At 42.9% G+C, this 18,761-nt stretch overlaps 2 protein-coding genes across 7 annotated transcripts in view; one reads left to right on the top strand and one right to left on the bottom strand.

The window, feature by feature from the left end:
- syne2b (spectrin repeat containing, nuclear envelope 2b) overlaps positions 1 to 2,929 on the top strand; it is a 139,463-nt gene extending 136,534 nt beyond the window's left edge. Inside the window, exons 123-127 of the mRNA XM_071365033.1 lie at positions 43 to 171; positions 446 to 637; positions 835 to 909; positions 1,162 to 1,211; positions 1,453 to 2,929. Of these exons, the coding sequence (XP_071221134.1) occupies positions 43 to 171; positions 446 to 637; positions 835 to 909; positions 1,162 to 1,211; positions 1,453 to 1,663 (657 nt within the window). The 3' untranslated portion in view covers positions 1,664 to 2,929. The remainder of the gene's footprint in view (positions 1 to 42; positions 172 to 445; positions 638 to 834; positions 910 to 1,161; positions 1,212 to 1,452) is intronic.
- esr2b (estrogen receptor 2b) overlaps positions 2,841 to 18,761 on the bottom strand; it is a 28,778-nt gene continuing 12,857 nt past the window's right edge. Inside the window, exons 2-11 of one of the 6 annotated variants that reach the window (XR_011670662.1) lie at positions 14,302 to 14,816; positions 13,912 to 14,108; positions 10,415 to 10,531; positions 9,940 to 10,263; positions 8,776 to 8,914; positions 5,689 to 5,822; positions 4,510 to 4,693; positions 4,088 to 4,323; positions 3,725 to 3,999; positions 2,841 to 3,519 (exon numbers count right to left, since the gene is read on the bottom strand). Coding sequence is in view for 5 of the 6 variants with exons in the window: in XM_071365879.1 (XP_071221980.1) it covers positions 3,944 to 3,999; positions 4,088 to 4,323; positions 4,510 to 4,693; positions 5,689 to 5,822; positions 8,776 to 8,914; positions 9,940 to 10,263; positions 10,415 to 10,531; positions 13,912 to 14,108; positions 14,302 to 14,816 (1,902 nt within the window). In the remaining variant the exon portion in view is untranslated. Of the gene's footprint in view, positions 4,000 to 4,087; positions 4,324 to 4,509; positions 4,719 to 5,688; positions 5,823 to 8,775; positions 8,915 to 9,939; positions 10,264 to 10,414; positions 10,532 to 13,911; positions 14,109 to 14,301; positions 14,820 to 18,536; positions 18,642 to 18,761 lie in introns of those variants that run through there. The other 5 variants (XM_071365880.1, XM_071365883.1, XM_071365879.1 and 2 more) reach the window with 5 other exon arrangements.

The following is an 18,761-nucleotide window of genomic DNA, read 5'->3' as shown; positions in this document are numbered from 1 at the left end:
AAGACTAACCTTGTCCTATTGACCTCTGAACTATCTATTTAGGAGTTCCATGAGACGCTGCACTCCATGTTGCTGTGGCTGGCCAGGGCTGAGAGCACACACTACGCCGTCAACATCCATGACCGGTTTGCACAGCACTCTGTCCTGCTGGAGCACAGAGACACACTCATGGTGAGGAAGGGAGAACAAGCTTCCATAGAAACGTTTAGCATCAAATAACAGAGCATAGTGGACAATATATCATAATATATAGTATAGCTGCTAGCATGGCATAGAAAGGTTCACAAGCTGGCCTACTTTTATGTGCACAGAGCAATTTGAAATAGAATAAGCTTGATTATAAGATAGAGCTGACCTATAAGTTGTAATAGTTACTGTAATTGTCCTACTGTACGAGCGTGCTGACTGAGGCCTGGTCTCTCTTGCGCCCCCTGCTATGTTGCAGGCCCTGGAAGAAGAGTTGCGTGGGCGCCAGCGGCAGGTCTCCTCCCTTCAGGAGATCTCCTCCCAGCTCCTCCTGGAGGCCACGGCCGACGACAGCGTCGAGGCAAAGGAGAAGGTCCACGTTATCGGCAACAAGCTCCGACTCCTACTGCGCCAGGTGGCCAATGACCTGCACATCCTGCAAGGCAGGCTGGTACGTCAACATTGGGTTATTTACCTATGCAATACCAGGACCCCATCATTCATTTTTTTTGAGAATAGGGTTTATGTGCTGTGGTACAGTCATTGACAGTATTATTATTATTATTGTTGGTAGTGTCAACAGGTTTGGTGTGTCTGTCTCTCTGACTGATGATGTGACTGTTTGTGTACCGTCTGTGTCTGTCACAGGAATCGTGTCCAACCAGCTCTGAGATGGATAGTGTTGCTCCGGGATCGCTCAGCTCTCAACTCCAGCTGCAGAAGGTACACCTTCATTCACGCATGTAGACTGGTGCTCTAATGCAGAGTATATGCAAATAGTGGCTGACTGCTAGGGTTGTTCACTGTTGGGTTCAATCAAGCCTCCAACGCTATTTACAGTGAACATTCTGTAATAACCATAGATTAAAATACATTTAGCATGTTTTGGCATGTTTACTATGAATCTATATGAAATGCTATTCCGCATTGACTGGAATGTGATCGAATGGCATGGTATGATGTGTATGTGTATAGGAGCAAGCTGGAATGAGAGCTGCAGGAGTCCAAGACGCAGGCTGCAGAAAGTACGTGCTAATCTAAACGCCTGATCTCTCACACCTTTTACACCCTTTTCATTTAACATGTAGGAACAAAATACCTGAGTGATAAGAACAGGGCTTGGGCTTGAATACTGATGTAAATATGTTACCGAGAAAGATTATGCCACTGTCCGTTACTGTCCTCAGACAACTTTTCTTATCCGTTTGACTCTAATGTCCATAGCCGTACTAATGCCTTTCTCTCCATCTCTCTCTCCATCGCCAGGGAGGAGAAGGGAGACTCTTCCTCAGCTCGGCCATTCTTCTACAGGGTACTGCGTGCTGCCTTCCCCCTCCACCTGCTCTTCCTGCTGCTGCTGGTGCTGGCTTGCCTGGTGCCTCTGTCTGAAGAGGACTACAGCTGTGCCCTGTCCAACAACTTTGCCCGCTCCTTCTACCCCATGCTGCGCTACACCAACGGCCCCCCGCCCACATGAGACAGCAACAACACCCACTCCCCTAACACCCACCCCCCTGCCCCCGCCTTTTAAAGTCCCCATCCACCACTGTCGGAAACGGACCCGAAAAACACAGAGACTGGAGCCAAGCGTTCTGTTTCTCCACCCCAAATGTTTTTTGTTTTTTTTATTGTCTAAAGTAAAATTGAATTAGGTATTTATATTTATATTTAATATATGTTGAGCGCTCATGTAGTTATGCGGCTCTGAAAATAAGCCATATCATTGGTTTGAAGTAAACATTTTTATATGTAGTGAAGATGATTATTATCCCCATCGAGTTGTTTTCCACATACAAAAAAATATTTCAAAGTTATTTTAATAGCTTTGTTTTATCATTGCAGATACTGTATACTCATAATAACGGCAAACTGCAGTTGCTACCAAAGGATCAGAGTACTGAGGATATTGATCATTACTGTTTCTACCATTTTACTTAGGACAACCAATTGTGGATAGCACATTTTTGTACATAGACTGAAAACGATTTTGTTTTTGTCTGTTTGATTTAGAATCATGTACACTGTGATATGTAATTTTCACTGAATTATGGTAGCAAACATGCCTTGCTGTAGTCAATCTGTTTTTGTTTAAAAATATTTTATTTACACTAGTGTACCTATGATTTTGTGTGTATGAGTGCATACAATGTGTGTGAGTAACCCTATCTCCCACAGAGGCCTTGTGTGATTGTGGGCCACCCTGGGCTGATGGGGGACATATTGAGTGCGGCTTACAAATCGTTTTAGCACCGGAGAACTAAATCAACAACGTTTGGATGTACCCATCTGGAAGCTGCTCTATTACACTTTTCTTTCCTGCGAATATTGTGAGTAAAATCTGATGCTGTCATACCTGTAAAATACCGTAAATACACTACAGTATATGAATATATATGTGACATGAACCTGGGCCAGTCAGTGAGCGATTAATGTTGCGGTGTACATGCAGAATCAAAGAGTACGTATAGACTAGAAGGTTTCCTGTCCGTATGCTTTGGCTTTCTTCACAAAGAAGGCTTACTCATGTGTAAAAAATTACAGGCAAGCTGGAGCTGATCAGAGAACAGTTAATTTACCTGGCTCCATTATTAGTGTACATAGTCAAGTCACTTTGTACTGCTCTGTAGTACAATGAAACAAAGAAAACAATGGTGTACAGTTGAATACATTTTTTAATGCTTATTTATGGATGATGAATAGCTTGAATTCATTTTTACTTGACAATAAACATTGTTTGCCATAATCTGTGCTTATGTCAATAGAACTACATTCACGTTTCACAGTTGCTTTTAAGATGTTTGGTTGCAATTCCATTGGGGCTAAAATGCCTCAATATGACAAGCTCTGTATGTGGATTTTCTATCAATACAAATATGACTTTGACATTGAACATCAGAAACAGCACAAGCACCAAATCATTACAGAAGGGACAGGGTATGATCAGGATGCATAAGTACAAGTGTGTGAGTTTCTAGCAGTTGCTGGTTTTTGTTTGGCTTCTGATCTCTCACACAAACTTGAATGGAGACTAGCAGTCATCTTAAATCAAAGGCCACAAAATTCATCTGGTTGAAATGTAGGTTTTTACAATGAGTACATCATAACACATCCCCTCCACACATCCAGCATGAAAAGTTACAGTTACTGTACTGTAATAGCAGTATGCACCTGGTGGTATGAGGTAAAGAAACCCCACAATCTGATTAAAAAAAAAGTCAAATGCACATCTCATTGCTATAGTCCTGTTTGATAAATCATGTTCACAGCATGGACTTCATGCACCATTTTCCAAGTTCGCCAGTTACAGTAGGATGGTATGAATTGTTGCAGACACTGATAAAGGTGAAAAAGTTTAGAAATATATCAAAAGGAGACACATTTTGACTGGTAGAGGTTAAAAGATGTACTCATTACTAGCTACATTACCAACTGCATTAATACAAGGAAATTACACCAAAAATACAGTCAATTCACTGTCATAAATCATATTTTTCCATAGACCAAAAACATCCGAAAAGGATACAACTGTAATATTTACCTCACAATGACACATTCTGCAGTCTGTAAGAGATTTTACTCTCAGTCAGCCTATTGGGAATGGTGTACACTGTCCCAGAGTGTGGACTTTGGTCAGATTCATCGCTTGTCCTATTGTGCCAATCTGGCCTCTCCTTCAGTCCAGTCACCCCTTTGGGGTGATTTACAGTCTCAGGCAGTCTCCCACCATGTCCCACGCTGTATCCTGTCACTGTCCCTCTCACTGAGGTACACATCTCCCCTCTCTCGGCTGGCCAGCACCCTGGCTGGATGTACCTGGAGAACACATTGGATTATGATTCATGGAGTATTGGTGAACATACATTCTACGTCTTCAGTGGCTAACCCAACTTCGTTAACTTACTAATGCTCTCGAGTGTTTGGCTCTCCTCTGGGTTTTGGAATTGTAGCTGGAGCTGAGTGTCTACAGCAGGAGCTGGTGCTGCTGGGGGCTCTGTGGGGTCGTTGTTAGAGGGGTCATGAGTTGCGGACATACGGCTGCTGTGGGTTGTGTTGGCGTCCAGCATTTCCAAGAGCAGGTCATAGAGCAGCACAACATTCTTCTTCTTCATGCTAGAGAGGTGCTGCATGCCTTTGTTACTAAGGAGACGTGGAGAGAAGCAGCATGGGAATGTTGTTTTGATTAACATCCAAAAAAGTGTCGCTGACTGAAATTACAATGGACAGATCTGCAGGTGTGCTTTTATGTCACTGACTGACTGAACAGACACTGACACAGTAGACTCGTGTTGCTGCTAGTGAGACATTGCTGTAGCTGTAGTCTACCTGACATGGCGAATGTGTGAGAGTAGCATGAGGAGGTGGGCCAGGCGGGATGACTGCTGCTGGAATGACAGGCCTCGTTTGGAGATGGCCCACACCAGGGCATCTGTCACCGAGTCCAGCAGACGCAGCAGCTTCCCCCTGCTCTCCAGATCTTCTGCCCTCTCCGGAGAGGTAGAGCAGATGTCTACAGGTGGACACAAACATAGACCCTATGTAACTATTAATTTATGACGCAGAATCACTGGGAAACATCCACCTGTCACACTTACTTTAACTCCATAAAACAAAAATTCCTACTATCACTTAACATATCATTAATTTGCATTTGAAACACTAGATGGCACTGGTGGGGAGAAAATGCTTCAGCCTACAAACATCTCCTTCATAAATCAGACATTCCAAACAAGAATAGACATTAAAATGTAGGCCTGAGGAATTGAGACATATCTTACTTCTGTCCAACAAAACAATTCCGCAATCCTATGCTCTGAGTTTCTAAACTAGATTTCTGTTGCACAATTTGTATTTTTCCAGCTTTTTTGGAAAAGAATCAACAGAGTCTGGCAGTGATGGGAGCCAGTGTATGTGGTGGCCGAGCTCTGACCCCAGTGAGGACAGACAGAGCAGTCAGTCACCCCACTGAAACCTGGGGTGAACATTGATAGGGATAGGACACCTTGATCCCTGGGAGAGGAAAACAACTTGTGCTTTTCCATTGAGACTTACCCCCACACCAGTGGGTCGCCAGTGTTTAATGTTAATGTGAGCTACAGTGCTATTGTGTTTTCATCAGGAGTGTGACAATAAAAAAAGTATTGTGGCGAGCAGAATTAATTACATCTGCATCATTCAAGACTGTTGCTTTGTGAGGTTAAAATTCACAGTTAGCCATTGTTATGAAAATGCAAGCTGAAAAGTACCCAGGGCCTTGCCTTGGCTCCAAGTTAGAGCAGGTCCATGAGACACGGGTGCCGGCCCGTGTAGATGGAAACAGAAAAGTCTGAGTCTTTTGGGTAAAACACTGGTGTAAATCCTCAATGGAAATATGGCAAACATGCCCAATTACAAAAGTAGCTCCTAAAGGTGCTTTCACCTCCAGGTCTCTGACTGGGGACAAACACACACTCAACACCCACACAGCCTCTCATACAGTACAGAAGTACTAATTATTTGACTTACTGGAGTTGAGGAGGATCATGGCTTTCAGACAGACGTACTCCTCCCTCTGAAGGTTCAGCTCCCGGAACCTAGAGGTGGCTGCCAGCAGCATGTCAAATATCTCCATAATGCCCTCCACACAGTTTCCCTCTTCCCTACAAACACACAGAGGGAAAGATATGTATTATACATACAATATAGTTCATTCGGAAAGTATTCAGACCCTTTGACCTTTTCCACATTTTGTTACGTTACAGCCTTATTCTAAAATCGATTAAATTCTTTTTTCCCTCATCAATCTACTCACAATACTCCATAATGACAAAGTAAAAAGAGGTTTTAGATATTTTTGCTAATTTGTTCTAAACAAAAAAACTGAAATATCTTATTTTCATAAGTATTCAGACCTCGACATTCAGCTCAGGTACATCCTGATTCCATTGATCATCCTTGATGTTTCTACAACTTGATTGGAGTACACCTGTGGTAAATTCAATTGAATGGACATGATTTGGAAAGGCACACACCCATCCATATAAGGTCCCACAGTTGAGAGTGCATGTCAGAGCAAAAACTAAGCAATGAGGTTGAAGGAATTGTCCGTAGAGCTCCAGGACAGGATTGTGCTGAGGCATAGATCTGGGGAAGGATACCAACACATTTCTGCAGCATTGAAGGTCCACAAGAACATTCATTCTTAAATGGAAGAAGTTTGGAACCACCGAGACTCTTCCTAGAGTTGGCCACCCGGCCAAACTGAGCAATCGGGGGAGAACGGCCTTGGTCAGAGAAGTGACCAAGAACCTGATGGTCACTCTGACAGAGCATCTCTGTGGAAATGGGACAACCATCCCTGCAGCACTCCACCAATCAGGCCTTTATGATAGAGGAGCCAGACGGAAGCACATAACAGCCCGCTTGGAGTTTGCCAAAAGGAACCTAAAGGACTCTCTGACCATGTGAAACAAGATTCTCTGGTCTGATTAAACCAAGATTGAACTCTTTGGCCTGAATGCCAAGCGTCACGTCTGGAGGAAACCTGGCACCATCCCTACGGTGAAGCATGGTGGTGGCAGCATCATGCTGTGGGAATGTTTTTCATCAGCAGGGACTGGAGATTAGTCAGGATTGAGGGAAAGATGAATGGCGCAAAGGACAGAGAGATCCTTGATGAAAACCTGCTCCGGAGTGCTTGGGACCTCAGCCTGGGGCGAAGGTTCACCTTCCAACAGGACAATGACCTTAAGCACACAGCCAAGACAATGCAGGAGTGGCTTCGGGACAAGTCTCTGAATGTCCTTGAGTGGCCCAGCCAGAGCCCGGACTTGAACCCGATCGAACATCTCTGGAGAGACCTGAAAATAACTGTGCAGCGACGCTCCCAATCCAACCTGACAGAGCTTGAGAGGATTTGCAGAGAAGAATGGGAGAAACTCCTTAAATACATGTGTGCCAAGCTTGTTGCGTCATACCTAAGAAGACTCGAGGCTGTAATCGCTTTCAAAGGTGCTTCAACAAAGTACTGGGTAAAGGGTCTGAATACTTATGTAAATGTGATATCCGTTTTTTTAGTTTTTTTTTTATACATTTGCAAAAAATTCAAATAACCTGTTTTTTTCCTTTGTCATTAGATTGATGAGGGAGAAAAAACAATAATCCATTTTAGAATAAGACTGTAACATAACAAAATGTGGAAAAAGTCAAAGGATCTTAAATACTTTCCGAATGCACTGCACATTATTCATATTGTATAACAGTAGGTACCCACATACTGTAATAAAAACTCTTAGTAATAGAGTGCCACAAATGAATTCAATTAATGTTGAGAGATTTGTTGAGGGGTGTGACAAAATTAAAGTCCAATCAAAACGCTGACCCATTTGTCAACTTAATGTGTTTTTCATGGCAGCCTCAAGAGACAGTGCCAAAGCCACACAATGGCCAGAGGACTGAACAATAAGTCCCATGTTATGGGAACACACCAAGGTTAGCTAAGCCTATAGTGATAGTCGCCGTGGTAGTGTAAAAGGTGAAACACTACTCAACCACACCAACCCACACAACAAAACACACACACTCACATACACTGCTGTAAGGCTTCAGACACGTAAACTCAAAGATAGGAAAATAAATATAGGAGCACATGTGCACGCACACCTACTGTATTCAAAAGCCACACACCTCCTTAGACAAGTTAATAGCATACACCCTCACATATAGACAAGTAGTACAAGCACTCACACATCCAGTACCTTAGTCTCAGGGGTGAGATCATTCTCAAGGCCAATAAATCCTCTAACCTTCTGGCCTGATCAGATTTACCCAAAACCAGAAATAAAGCTAAATAACCAACATTCAATTTTTAAACAAACCCCAATGCTAAAGTTTTTTAGGCAACAACACACATGTATAATTCTGACAAACAAAGTGGGACGTGTGATTTAGAGACACAAACCTTTTGTTTACTGACAATTCAAAAAGGTGCTTTGTCAGCAAATTAAGACTTTGATATGGCCTAAGTTCAAAGTCAAAACAAAACTCAACATTTTAACTTAAGAACCTCAAAATACTAATCAATCAGGAATTTGAAAATATTCTGTCCAATCGTTTGAAGCCAACACTGATATCGGTATTATTGCATTTTCATATAGCTCATAGATTTATGGGAGGTCAACCTCAGCAATTTCTAGGGAGAACACACTGTAACACTATCATTCTTATCAGTACCCACGCACACATAGAGTGAATAATGCTGGCCCCAGAGGGTACTGAGAATGTGAGTGTTCTTTTCCAGGCGTATTGGTGAAAGCTAATGAGCCTGAGCCTGTGGGAGTGACCAGTGAAGAGGGAGAGGCAACCCCAGGACTGTCTTTCCAACACAACATATTAAAACACATGCTTTTAACTGGACACATAGTAAAAAACATAATTTAAAAACAATTATTTTGCAGTTTGGTCTTTTCTAGATAAAAAAGGATGCACTTAATACTGACCAAGACATGACAGGAAATGCATTATGTCAAATTTCTTTACTTGAAGATGTGATATTTAATCTTATACCGGTATACTGTATTTTGAAGCTTAGTAGTAAAACATAAGCAGTTGTACCTGTTGAGCTTTAGGTCTGGTGAGAATATGAGTTTCCCAGGGTGGTCGACAGACCTCCACATCAGACCCAGCATCAGCACCTCCAGCCAGCAACACTCCAACAGGTGCACCTGGTCCGTCAGACTGAGCTCTACAAAGCCTGTAGTACACACACACACACACACACACACACACACACACACACACACACACACACACACACACACACACACACACACACACACACACACACACACACACACACACACACACACACACACACACACACACACACACACACACACACACACACACACACACACACACACACACACACACACATTATTTATGAAAAGAAAGTGTGGGAAATGAGTGTTCATTGTTCACTGTAGCTATTGTATAGCTTTACTAGGACTGAGTCTGGTAACCAGAGAACATAAAAAGAACTAAAAGACCCCTAACTTTAGAGGGACTAATTAAAGGACAGATTAAATGCATGGTCGAGCCCTCACACACTAAAGACACCCTAAGCTCCCAGCAGTCTGTTGGTACAAGTACTGAAGGATGGACATTGGAACAAAGCCAAATACTGAGACACCTTCCAATGATTAAACAAAAATCCACAATGCATATCTAGTCTGTGGAGTTTTTGTTCTTCTTTATCGCAGACAATACAAGCTAATTGTCACATCTCCTTCTTTCACCAAACCCCCTAAACCCCATCTCAGACAAGAGTGTGTGTGTGAACTCAGTCCCATCTCCCCTGAGAGGGCACCTGCTGGGCACACCTCTAAAACCCTGAGTGAGGAGGGAACAATGCTCACCAGCAGGATAGAGAGGAGAGGAGTAGTAACCCCTTCATAGCCTGTGTGATATCCTGTCCAACAGGACTACACAGCTGTGTGCCTGGCTGCAGTACTGTATGTGGCATAAAGAGAAGGCTAAGGGCCAACTACTACAGTAATGGACACCGTTAAAGGGTAGGGTGCGAAGGGTTTACAGCCAGACAGCTAGTCTTTCTTTCTTTGGACATATACCTCCTATCTCACATATAGACCTGGGACACCAACTCAGCCTTGCACATATGCTGCAGACAGACAGACAGACAGACAGACAGACAGACAGACACAGACAGACAGAAACACAGGCAGGCAGGCAGGCACACACACCCTCCAGGTGTCTCACCAGGGATCTTCTTTGCCCAGCTGATCATGAGGACCAACTCCTTGTCAGCCAGGTTGGTAAGTGACATCATCATGCTGGCCTCAGTGAAGGGCTTCTTCAGGTCCTCCATCAGGTAGATCTCTGGCGGCTCCGCTTCCATGATGCAGGAGATCAGCTGTTCTGGGGTCAGGGACGAGTGGTGCACCTCCAGCTGAGGGTGGGAGCCCCCCTCCAGACGCATCTGTGCCCTGGTCCCTACCCCCACCAGCCCGCCTGGCGCCCCCCGCCCCTGAGGTACACGCCGGTGCCTCGCCCCCCGGTAACTGCAGCGCTCTCGCCTCACACCTGGACAACAACACAGACAAGCAACAGAGAGGTTTCACTCCTACAGATACTGTACCTCTACAAGCAGTATCTGTTGCCAAATGTTCTATTGAAGGTTAGGTTTCAAAACACAACTAGCGGGAGAGACTAGATTAGGAAGATGGCTGCCTACCACACTTCATCATGCCCACTTCATAACACTTGCGTAGGCGGCAGGCCTGGCAGCTTTTACGGCGGTTCTTGTCGATAGTGCACTGGTTAGTTGCTGGACAAATGTAATCATTGTGGCCTAGATGAGATAGATGGAGACAGTAGGAGATATTACATGGCTGTACTATACATCATATCTGATCAACCTACAATCAACCTTATTCAGCGTTCACCCCTAGGATTTCTTTCAGCAGCGATGGCCAAGTTAGCGTGGGGGTGGGGGGGGGGGGGGGGGCAATAGCAGAAATTTAAGGCACTCCTATTGGCCACAGAGACAAAATGTTTCTGTTTTAAAGATAGTTTCTTCCTATTCTAAACATTTTGCCATGACTTATGCTGTGTTCTTATGCTAAAACATAACAAAATCAACGTGGGCCCCATGCCATGACATTTTGGGAATTTTAGATTCTCCCTGACTGTCTAGGTTTTATTTTGGTGATTGTTAGTTCTCAAAGATGATCTTATTTAAAAAAATAAATACAGTACCAGTCAAAAGTTTGGACACACCTACTCATTCAAGGGTTTTTCTTTATTTTTACTATTTTCTACATTGTAAAATAATATTGAAGACATCAAAACTATTAAATAGCACATATGGAATCATTTAGTAACCCCCAAAAAATGTTAAACAACTCAAAATATATTTTAGATTTGAGATTCTTCAAAGTAGCCACCCTTTGCCTTGATGACAGCTTTGCACACTCTTGGCATTCTCTCAACCAGCTTTTCCAACAGTGTTGAAGGAGTTTCCACATACGCTGAGCATTTGTTGGCCTCTTTTCCTTCACTATGCGGTCGAACTCATCGCAAACCATCTCAATTGTGTTGAAGTCGGGTGATTGTGGAGGCCAGGTCATCTGATGCAGCTCTCCATCACTCTCCTTCTTGGTCAATTAGCCCTTACACAGCCTGGAGGTGTGTTGGGTCATTGTCCTGTTGAAAAACAAATGATAGTCCCACTAAGCACAAACCAGATGGGATGGCGTATCACTGCAGCATGCTGTGGTAGCCATGCTGGTTAAGTGCACCTTGAATTCTAAATAAATCACAGACAGTGTCACCAGCAAAGCACCCCCACACCATCACACCTCCTCCTCTATGCTTCACGATGGGAACCACACATGCAGGGATCATCCGTTCACCTACTCTGCATCTCACAAAGACACGGCGGTTGGAACCAAAAAAATAATAATTCGCAAATCTGGACTCATCAGATTAAAAGGACAGATTTCCACCAGTCTAATGTCCATTGCTCGTGTTTCTTGGCCCAAGCAAATCTCTTCTTATTGGTGTCCTTTTGTAGTGGTTTCTTTGCAGCAATTCGACCATGAAGGCCTGATTCACGCACTCTCCTTCGAACAGTTGATGTTGAGATGTGTCTGTTGCATTTATTTGGGCTGCAATTTCTGAGGGTGAGGTAACTCTGGGTCTTCCTTTCCTGTGGCGGTCCTCATGAGAGCCAGGTTCATCATAGCCCTTGATGGTGTTTGCGACTGCATATGGAAACTTTCAAAGTTGTTGAAATTTTCCAGATTGACTGACCTTCATGTCTTAAAGCAGCGGTCGCCAACCTTTTTTTGCACCATGGACCGGTCTCATATAGACAATATTTTTGACACGACCAGAATATCGATTAGGCCTATAAGTTTAGTATAGCCGCTTTTTCATAACATTTTAGTTTAAGTAGGTCTAACGTGATGATATTATAAAAACAAAGTGCATATTTTTCTCTAACGACCATATAATAAAAACATTGCAACTCACCATGTCACTGAATCAGTGGGAGCCCTGAGCTTGTTTCCAGGCAACAAGACGGTCCCATTTAAGGGTGATGGGAGACAGTGATACCCGAAGGGTGTTCCTTATGTTCAGTCTACTCCGTAACTAAGTTTTTGTCGCCGTCATTGCGGAAAACCCCGCTTCGTAGAGATAGGATGTTGGAAATGGAAGCAATGTTTTCAGTGCCTTTGTGGCTATCTCGGATATTCAGCCTTGATTTTAATCCAGAAGGTCAGCAGAGATTAGGTTCTCAAACATACTTTTAAGGCCACCGTCATTTGTAACCTCAAGGAGTTGATCTTCCTGCATGGACGATTCACCTGGGACATTCACAAATGGGTCGCGGATCCTTTCCTTCACACTTCGTGGGTCTTTGGCGATTGGGAAGTAACGCTTGAACTCTGTTGACAGCGAAGCTAGGTGATCGCGCACCAGCTGGGAGAAAGACGGCTCAGTCTCAGTCTCTCCCAAAATCCCCACTAATGTTTGGAACATGTCAAATATGCCCCTGTCCACTTGCCGTCCCCACATTTCCAGTTTGGCGTTGAATGCAGCCACGTTATCTGCCAACTTAAAGACAGTTGTCAATTCTCCCCTTAATTAAGTGACAGAATTAGTCCGTTTAGCAGGGTGAATATGTCGCACAGGTAAGCGAGTTTTGCGACCCTTCCTCGTTATTGAAATGTGCTGCCAGTGGTGACTTTTTTCTGCAAGCGATCTCCATGTGAGTCACCTGTCGCAATAAAGCCATATTTTAGGTAGGACTCACCCTATTTTCTATTGAACAAGGCTTTTTTCCCTCTTTTTTTTTTTTTGCAGTCTCGGGTTCTGCCGTCTCTACATTATCGACATGGTCGTTGGGCCTTTTATCCCCCTTGCCCCTTCAGAAGAAGCAACGTTTGTTTGTTTATATTTATGTCAGCTAACGTAGCTAGTTAGTACAAAGTTGCCGGGCAACATAGCTCACGCAGACCATGATGAACTCGCCGTGCGCGCATTACTGAAGTTCAAAATCTGTAAACTGTTGTGGGCGTGACAGAAATATTAGAGTGGTGAGAAAAGGACCAACAGACTGCACCAAGTTTAATGTAATTACTGCACAAATAGCCTAAAATTGTATATAATTATTATTTAATTTTACCGATTAAAAAAATATATATTTATCCTTTCCGTGCGGCCCGGATCGCGGCCCCGGTAGTAATGATGGACTGTCGTTTCTCTTTGCCTATTTGAGCTGTTCTTGCCATAATATTGACTTTGTCTTTTACAAAATAGGGCTATCTTCTGTATACCTTGTCACAACAAAACTGATTGGCACAAACGCATTAAAAAGGAAAGAAATTCCACAAATTAACTTTTAACAAGGCACACCTGTGTATTGAAATGCATTCCAGGTGACTACCTCATGACGCTGGTTGAGAGAATGAACACACCTACTCATTCCAAACTTTTGACTGGTACTGTAGCTCCATTATCTTTGCTACATACTTTATATCTGGTTCGAGTTGTTTTAAGTTTACACTGAAAACGTTTTTTTTTAACCAAATTATATATATATATAGAGAATTTTTTTTGGAGTGGCAGACCTTACAGGGCACTGAGACCGAGGGTGGCCACCATGACCACAGTCCCTAGGGTAGACATGGTAATGATCGAACACAGCTCCCCTGGTGGTCATACCTTGGATGCTCCTCTTGAAGAAGGCCTTGCAGCCCTCACAAGACCACACGCCGTAGTGGTAGCCCGAAGCGTAGTCATGACACACGGCACAGAAGTGCATGTCTGCCTTCACCACCACACAGCTGGCTGAGGAGGAGTTCACTTCCTCTCCATCCTCCAGTCTCTTCCCCAGCAGCTTGGTAGGGTGGAGGAGAGGGCTATGAGAAGGAACGTCAATCAATGTTTAACGAACAAACTCCAAAGTAGAAGCCTCAGTTTTGTTAAGAGGCTGTCTCCTATTGTTTACCCATCTGAGATGTTATAGGGAACAAGAAAAGGTCAAATAATACAGGTGTGTACATTAAAAGATACAAAATGAGGGTGTGTCAGATGTTGAAGGCTTGTAGCTACCTGCTGGGGCTGAGGCCGTGGGGTTTAGGCTCCACCCAGGGGGCGTGGGGGTTATGCTCACTGTACACTAGGGGCTGGGGGCAGTGCAGGGTCAGCGATGGCATGTTGTGCTGGCCGTGGCCATGGTTGGGCCAGAAGAGGGAGGGACTGAGGGGTGGACATAGAGAAGGGCTGTCGGAGATAGGTGGTCTGCTGTAGCCGAGCATAGAGGGGTTGTAGAAGGCTAGGGGTCCGTGGCTGTGGCTGTAATCATGGCTGTTGTCTGTGTAGGGAGAGGGGATGCAGAATGTGCGGCTCTCCATGCCACTCGGAGGGCTGTAGAGGGCGGGCAGGAGTCCCGGGGAGCTCCCCCTCTCTTGGGCCTTGCTGGAGCCCACATCCTGGAGCTGGAGCAGGGAAGAAATGTCTGTCCCACTTTCAGGAGAACAGGCCATGGTGGGGATAATGTTGGGCTGACGTTGTGGCTGCTGCTGTCGTCTATTGCCTCCCTCACCGGGACCAGTCAGTGAGAAGTCCTACTGCAGCATGGAGGGCGGGATGGAGAAAGTGTATGCAGAGTCACATTCAAATACCACATAGATATTCTCAAGTGCACACAAAGTCACTCAACAAAATAATGTTGTCTTCACTCTTCATACTGTACATACTCAACAAAAACTATATGATCATATCTGTTTATTTGAGGAAAGATCATTGTTTGCATTGCTCAGAGTTAAAACAGTTTCAATTGCCAATCCTGAGTGGTAAATAGTGGTAATATATCTTGCTCACAGCCTGTAAAAGGACAGATGCAACAGGAAATAATTTATTTAATTTGGTCTCAAACCTTGTCTAGACTACCAGTTACTTTTACTGTTGCCACTCCAGTGCACTTGTAGAGACTTCAGAGTAACACTCCTTCTTCTAACAATAGTGTAATTAAGGCAGGATGGAAGAGGGAAACGTGAATACTCAAAACCAAATCACAGAACATGTTGTACAGAAAGAGAAATGTGCACCTGCATCCGACTGATAACAAGCCTGATCAGATGAAACACATGAAAAAGAAATAGGTGCAACATCAAGTAACGTGGTATATTAAAATTGTTACAATCTTCCTTGGGAAAAGTGTGTGTTCTGTATATATGGTATGTACTGGACGTGTGGGCCTTACGTAAGGCTGTACATACAGTGCCTTCAGAAAGTATTCATATCCCTTGACTTCATCCACATTTTGTTGTGTTACAGCCTCAATTCAAAATGGATTAAACAGATGTTTCTTTTTACACACAATAGCACAGTGACAAAATGAAAACAGGTTTTTCATTTTTTTTTCAAATGTATTGAAAATGAAATACAGCATTTAGGTATTTCATTTACATAAGTATTCACACCCCTGAGTCAATACATATTAGAAATCACCTTTGGCAGTGATTACAGCCGAGTCTTTCTGGGTAAGTCTCTGAAAGCTTTGCACACCTGGTCTGTACAATATTTATCCATTATTCTTCTCAAAATTATTCAAGCTCTATCAAATTGCTTTTCAGACATATTTATGTCAGAACTGTAACTTGGCCACTCAGGAAGATTCGCTGTCTTCTTGGTAAGCAACTCCAGTGTACCTTTGGCCTTGTGTTTTAGGTTATTGACCTGCTGAAAGGTGAATTCATCTCCCAGTGTCTGGTGGAAAGCAGACTAAACTGGATTCCTTTTGAATATTGCCTGTCCTTCGCTCCATTCAAAGTATTTTTTATCCTGAAAAACTCCCCAGTCCTTAACGATTACAAGCATACCCATAACAAGATGCAGCCACCACGATGCTTGAAAATAGAGTGCTACTCAATAATGTGTTGTATTGGATTCGCAACAAACAACACTTTTATTCAGGACAAAAAGTAAATTGCTTTGCCACATTTTTTTGCAGTATTAATTTACAAATAGGATGCATGTTTTGTAATATTTTTATTCTGTACAAGCTTACAGGCTTGGAGTAACTACAATGTTGTTGATCCATCCTCAGTTTTCTCCTATCAAAGCCATTAAACTCTGTAACCATTTTAAAGTCACCATTGGCCTCATGGTGAAATACCTCAGCGGCTTCCTTCCTCCCCGGCAACTGAGTTAGTAAGGACACCTGTATCTTTGCAGTGGCTGGGTGTATTGATACACCATCCATAGTGTAATGAATAACTTCATGCTCAAAGGGATATTCAATGTCTGTTTTTTTACCCATCTACCAATGGGTAAATATTTGCGAGGCATTGGTAAACCTCCCTGTTCTTTGTGGTTGAATCGGTGTTTGAAATTCACTCTTCGACTGAGGGACCTTACAGATCGTTGTATGTGTGGGGTGCAGAGATGAGGTAGAGTGAGTCCATGTGACTTATCATGTGAATTGTTAAGCAAATGTTTACTCCTGAATTTATTTAGGCTTGCCATAACAAAGGGGTTGAATACTTTGACTCAAGACATTTCAGCTTTTTAATTCAAATTAATTTGTAAAAATTTCTAGAAACATAATTCCACTTTGACATTATGGGGTATTATGTAGGCCAAAAATCTAAATTTAATCAATTTTAAATTCAGGCTGTAACACAACAAAATGTGGAAAAAGTCAATGCTTGTGAATACTTTCTGAAGGCACTGTAGGCTGGGACAAACAGGCCATCAGCACGTTAATCAGTGTCAGAGTGGATAACACAGGTACCAACTGCACAGCTACCAACAGCACAGGCCGAGGGCTGAGGACAGGCATTGGTTAGGTTTCCATTTCCATTCACACAAAAACAGGCCCACACATGAATTCAGAGTAAAGACGTCCATTCCAGCACATGCCCAGGAAACTCACCCAATCAAAGTATTTCACCTGAAGTTGATGAGGGTCAATTCCTATTTAGGTCAGTTCCATACTTATAGCTTGATCTAAAACCATCCAGTCAGACCTGGATGGGATAACTTAAACCTCTTAAATGTAAAGGCAAAAACTTAGTATATTTGGAAAGAAGACATCTGGGAAATTGTGAGGAAATTATCAGAAGATAGATAGGAGTTACATGTACAGAATACACAAGATCAAACTTTTTTTATTTTTTTTATTTGAAAGTAATCTGTCATTGACAAGCTATAAGTGAATTATTGATGACTAGAGCTAGAAACTGAACAATATCAGCAAAAAAAGGGATTGATTGACCTAATAACTAGAAATGGGCAGATGTTTTAGTAAGTTGTGTCAGGTGTGGTCACGGTATGTTTCCAAGTCTCTGAGCCAGGAAGCAATAGTTCGCATTACGCATAAAAGGTTCTAGGCCTTGTTTTGTCCCACCCAGGTCAACTGCATATCCCTGGAAAGCTTATCTCATTAGCTACAAGAGACTGTCAAGGTGCCGTAGTAGCCAATCCCGTGTAATGTAAGCAGACATCATATTTTTTATGCGCAAAGATAAATGTTGCTATTAAGTCATACATCATAATTGACAATAGGCTAGATGTGTTCCTACCAACCAAAGGATGATTTTGATACCTCCCATGTAGCTATAGCTCAAACACAGACCAAATCGAAGCTTACCTTGTAAGATGTTTGCTATTTGGTGAAAACGTTGTCTAAAATAAACATTTTGACTCTCGGGCTGGTGATCAATAATGGTTGTTCACAGGCAGACAAATAAGATATCCTCATGATCTGTGGAGTCCCGGCTTTCTGTGTGAATCAACATATTCTGTGTTTATTTCGTTTATGCTTCACAACGCTAACCGGAATATAGGTAGCAGCCGTCTTGAAATTATGTCATCGGCTCGGCCTCCCCTTATACATTCGTATGCCCATTTATGGTAGTAAGTCACACAAAATATTTGAAGGCGCTAATCAATAGCCAAGATACTCAGCTTTCCGCAGACACCCTGCTTTTGCAGATATGGGCTACCGTTCTCGTTCCAGACTAAATTGAATAAAACAATTCTAATAAGTTACCCAAATATGGGGACTTTACATTTATTTAACTATAGCCCATACTACGCTTGACATTTCACATCATCACAAACCTCAATATGAGACCAAGCCTGTGGAACTCAACATTCAGATGTAGGGAAAATGTGGTTTATTTCTACTCATCTTAAATAATATATAATACAGTTTGAATATTAAATCAATATTAAATTAGAAGGTAAGACAAAAATATTCCAACAAATTTCTTCCCCAAAATCTCAAATACATATTTTTTTAACATACAGGACATATAAGAATGGACTGAGTCACTTACGTTTACATGCTGTGGATATGGAACAGGGTTAACAACTATTGACAGTCTGAACGGGCCGATGTTTTGTCAAATGCTGGCAGTCCAGTGGTTTGGTCTTTGGACAGACAGTCTAGTTGTTGAACCTGCAGCCTGGCAGAGGTCCATGGTAAACCCAGCACTGCATCACATGTCAAAGGTCATGGTGCCAGCTCTGTTAATAAGACTATATACTTGAAAGACGGAATG

This window comes from Salvelinus alpinus, chromosome 25, assembly GCF_045679555.1.
Source record: "Salvelinus alpinus chromosome 25, SLU_Salpinus.1, whole genome shotgun sequence".
Taxonomy (NCBI): Eukaryota; Metazoa; Chordata; class Actinopteri; order Salmoniformes; family Salmonidae; genus Salvelinus; species Salvelinus alpinus.
This window is presented reverse-complemented; position numbering and strand designations above follow the sequence as displayed.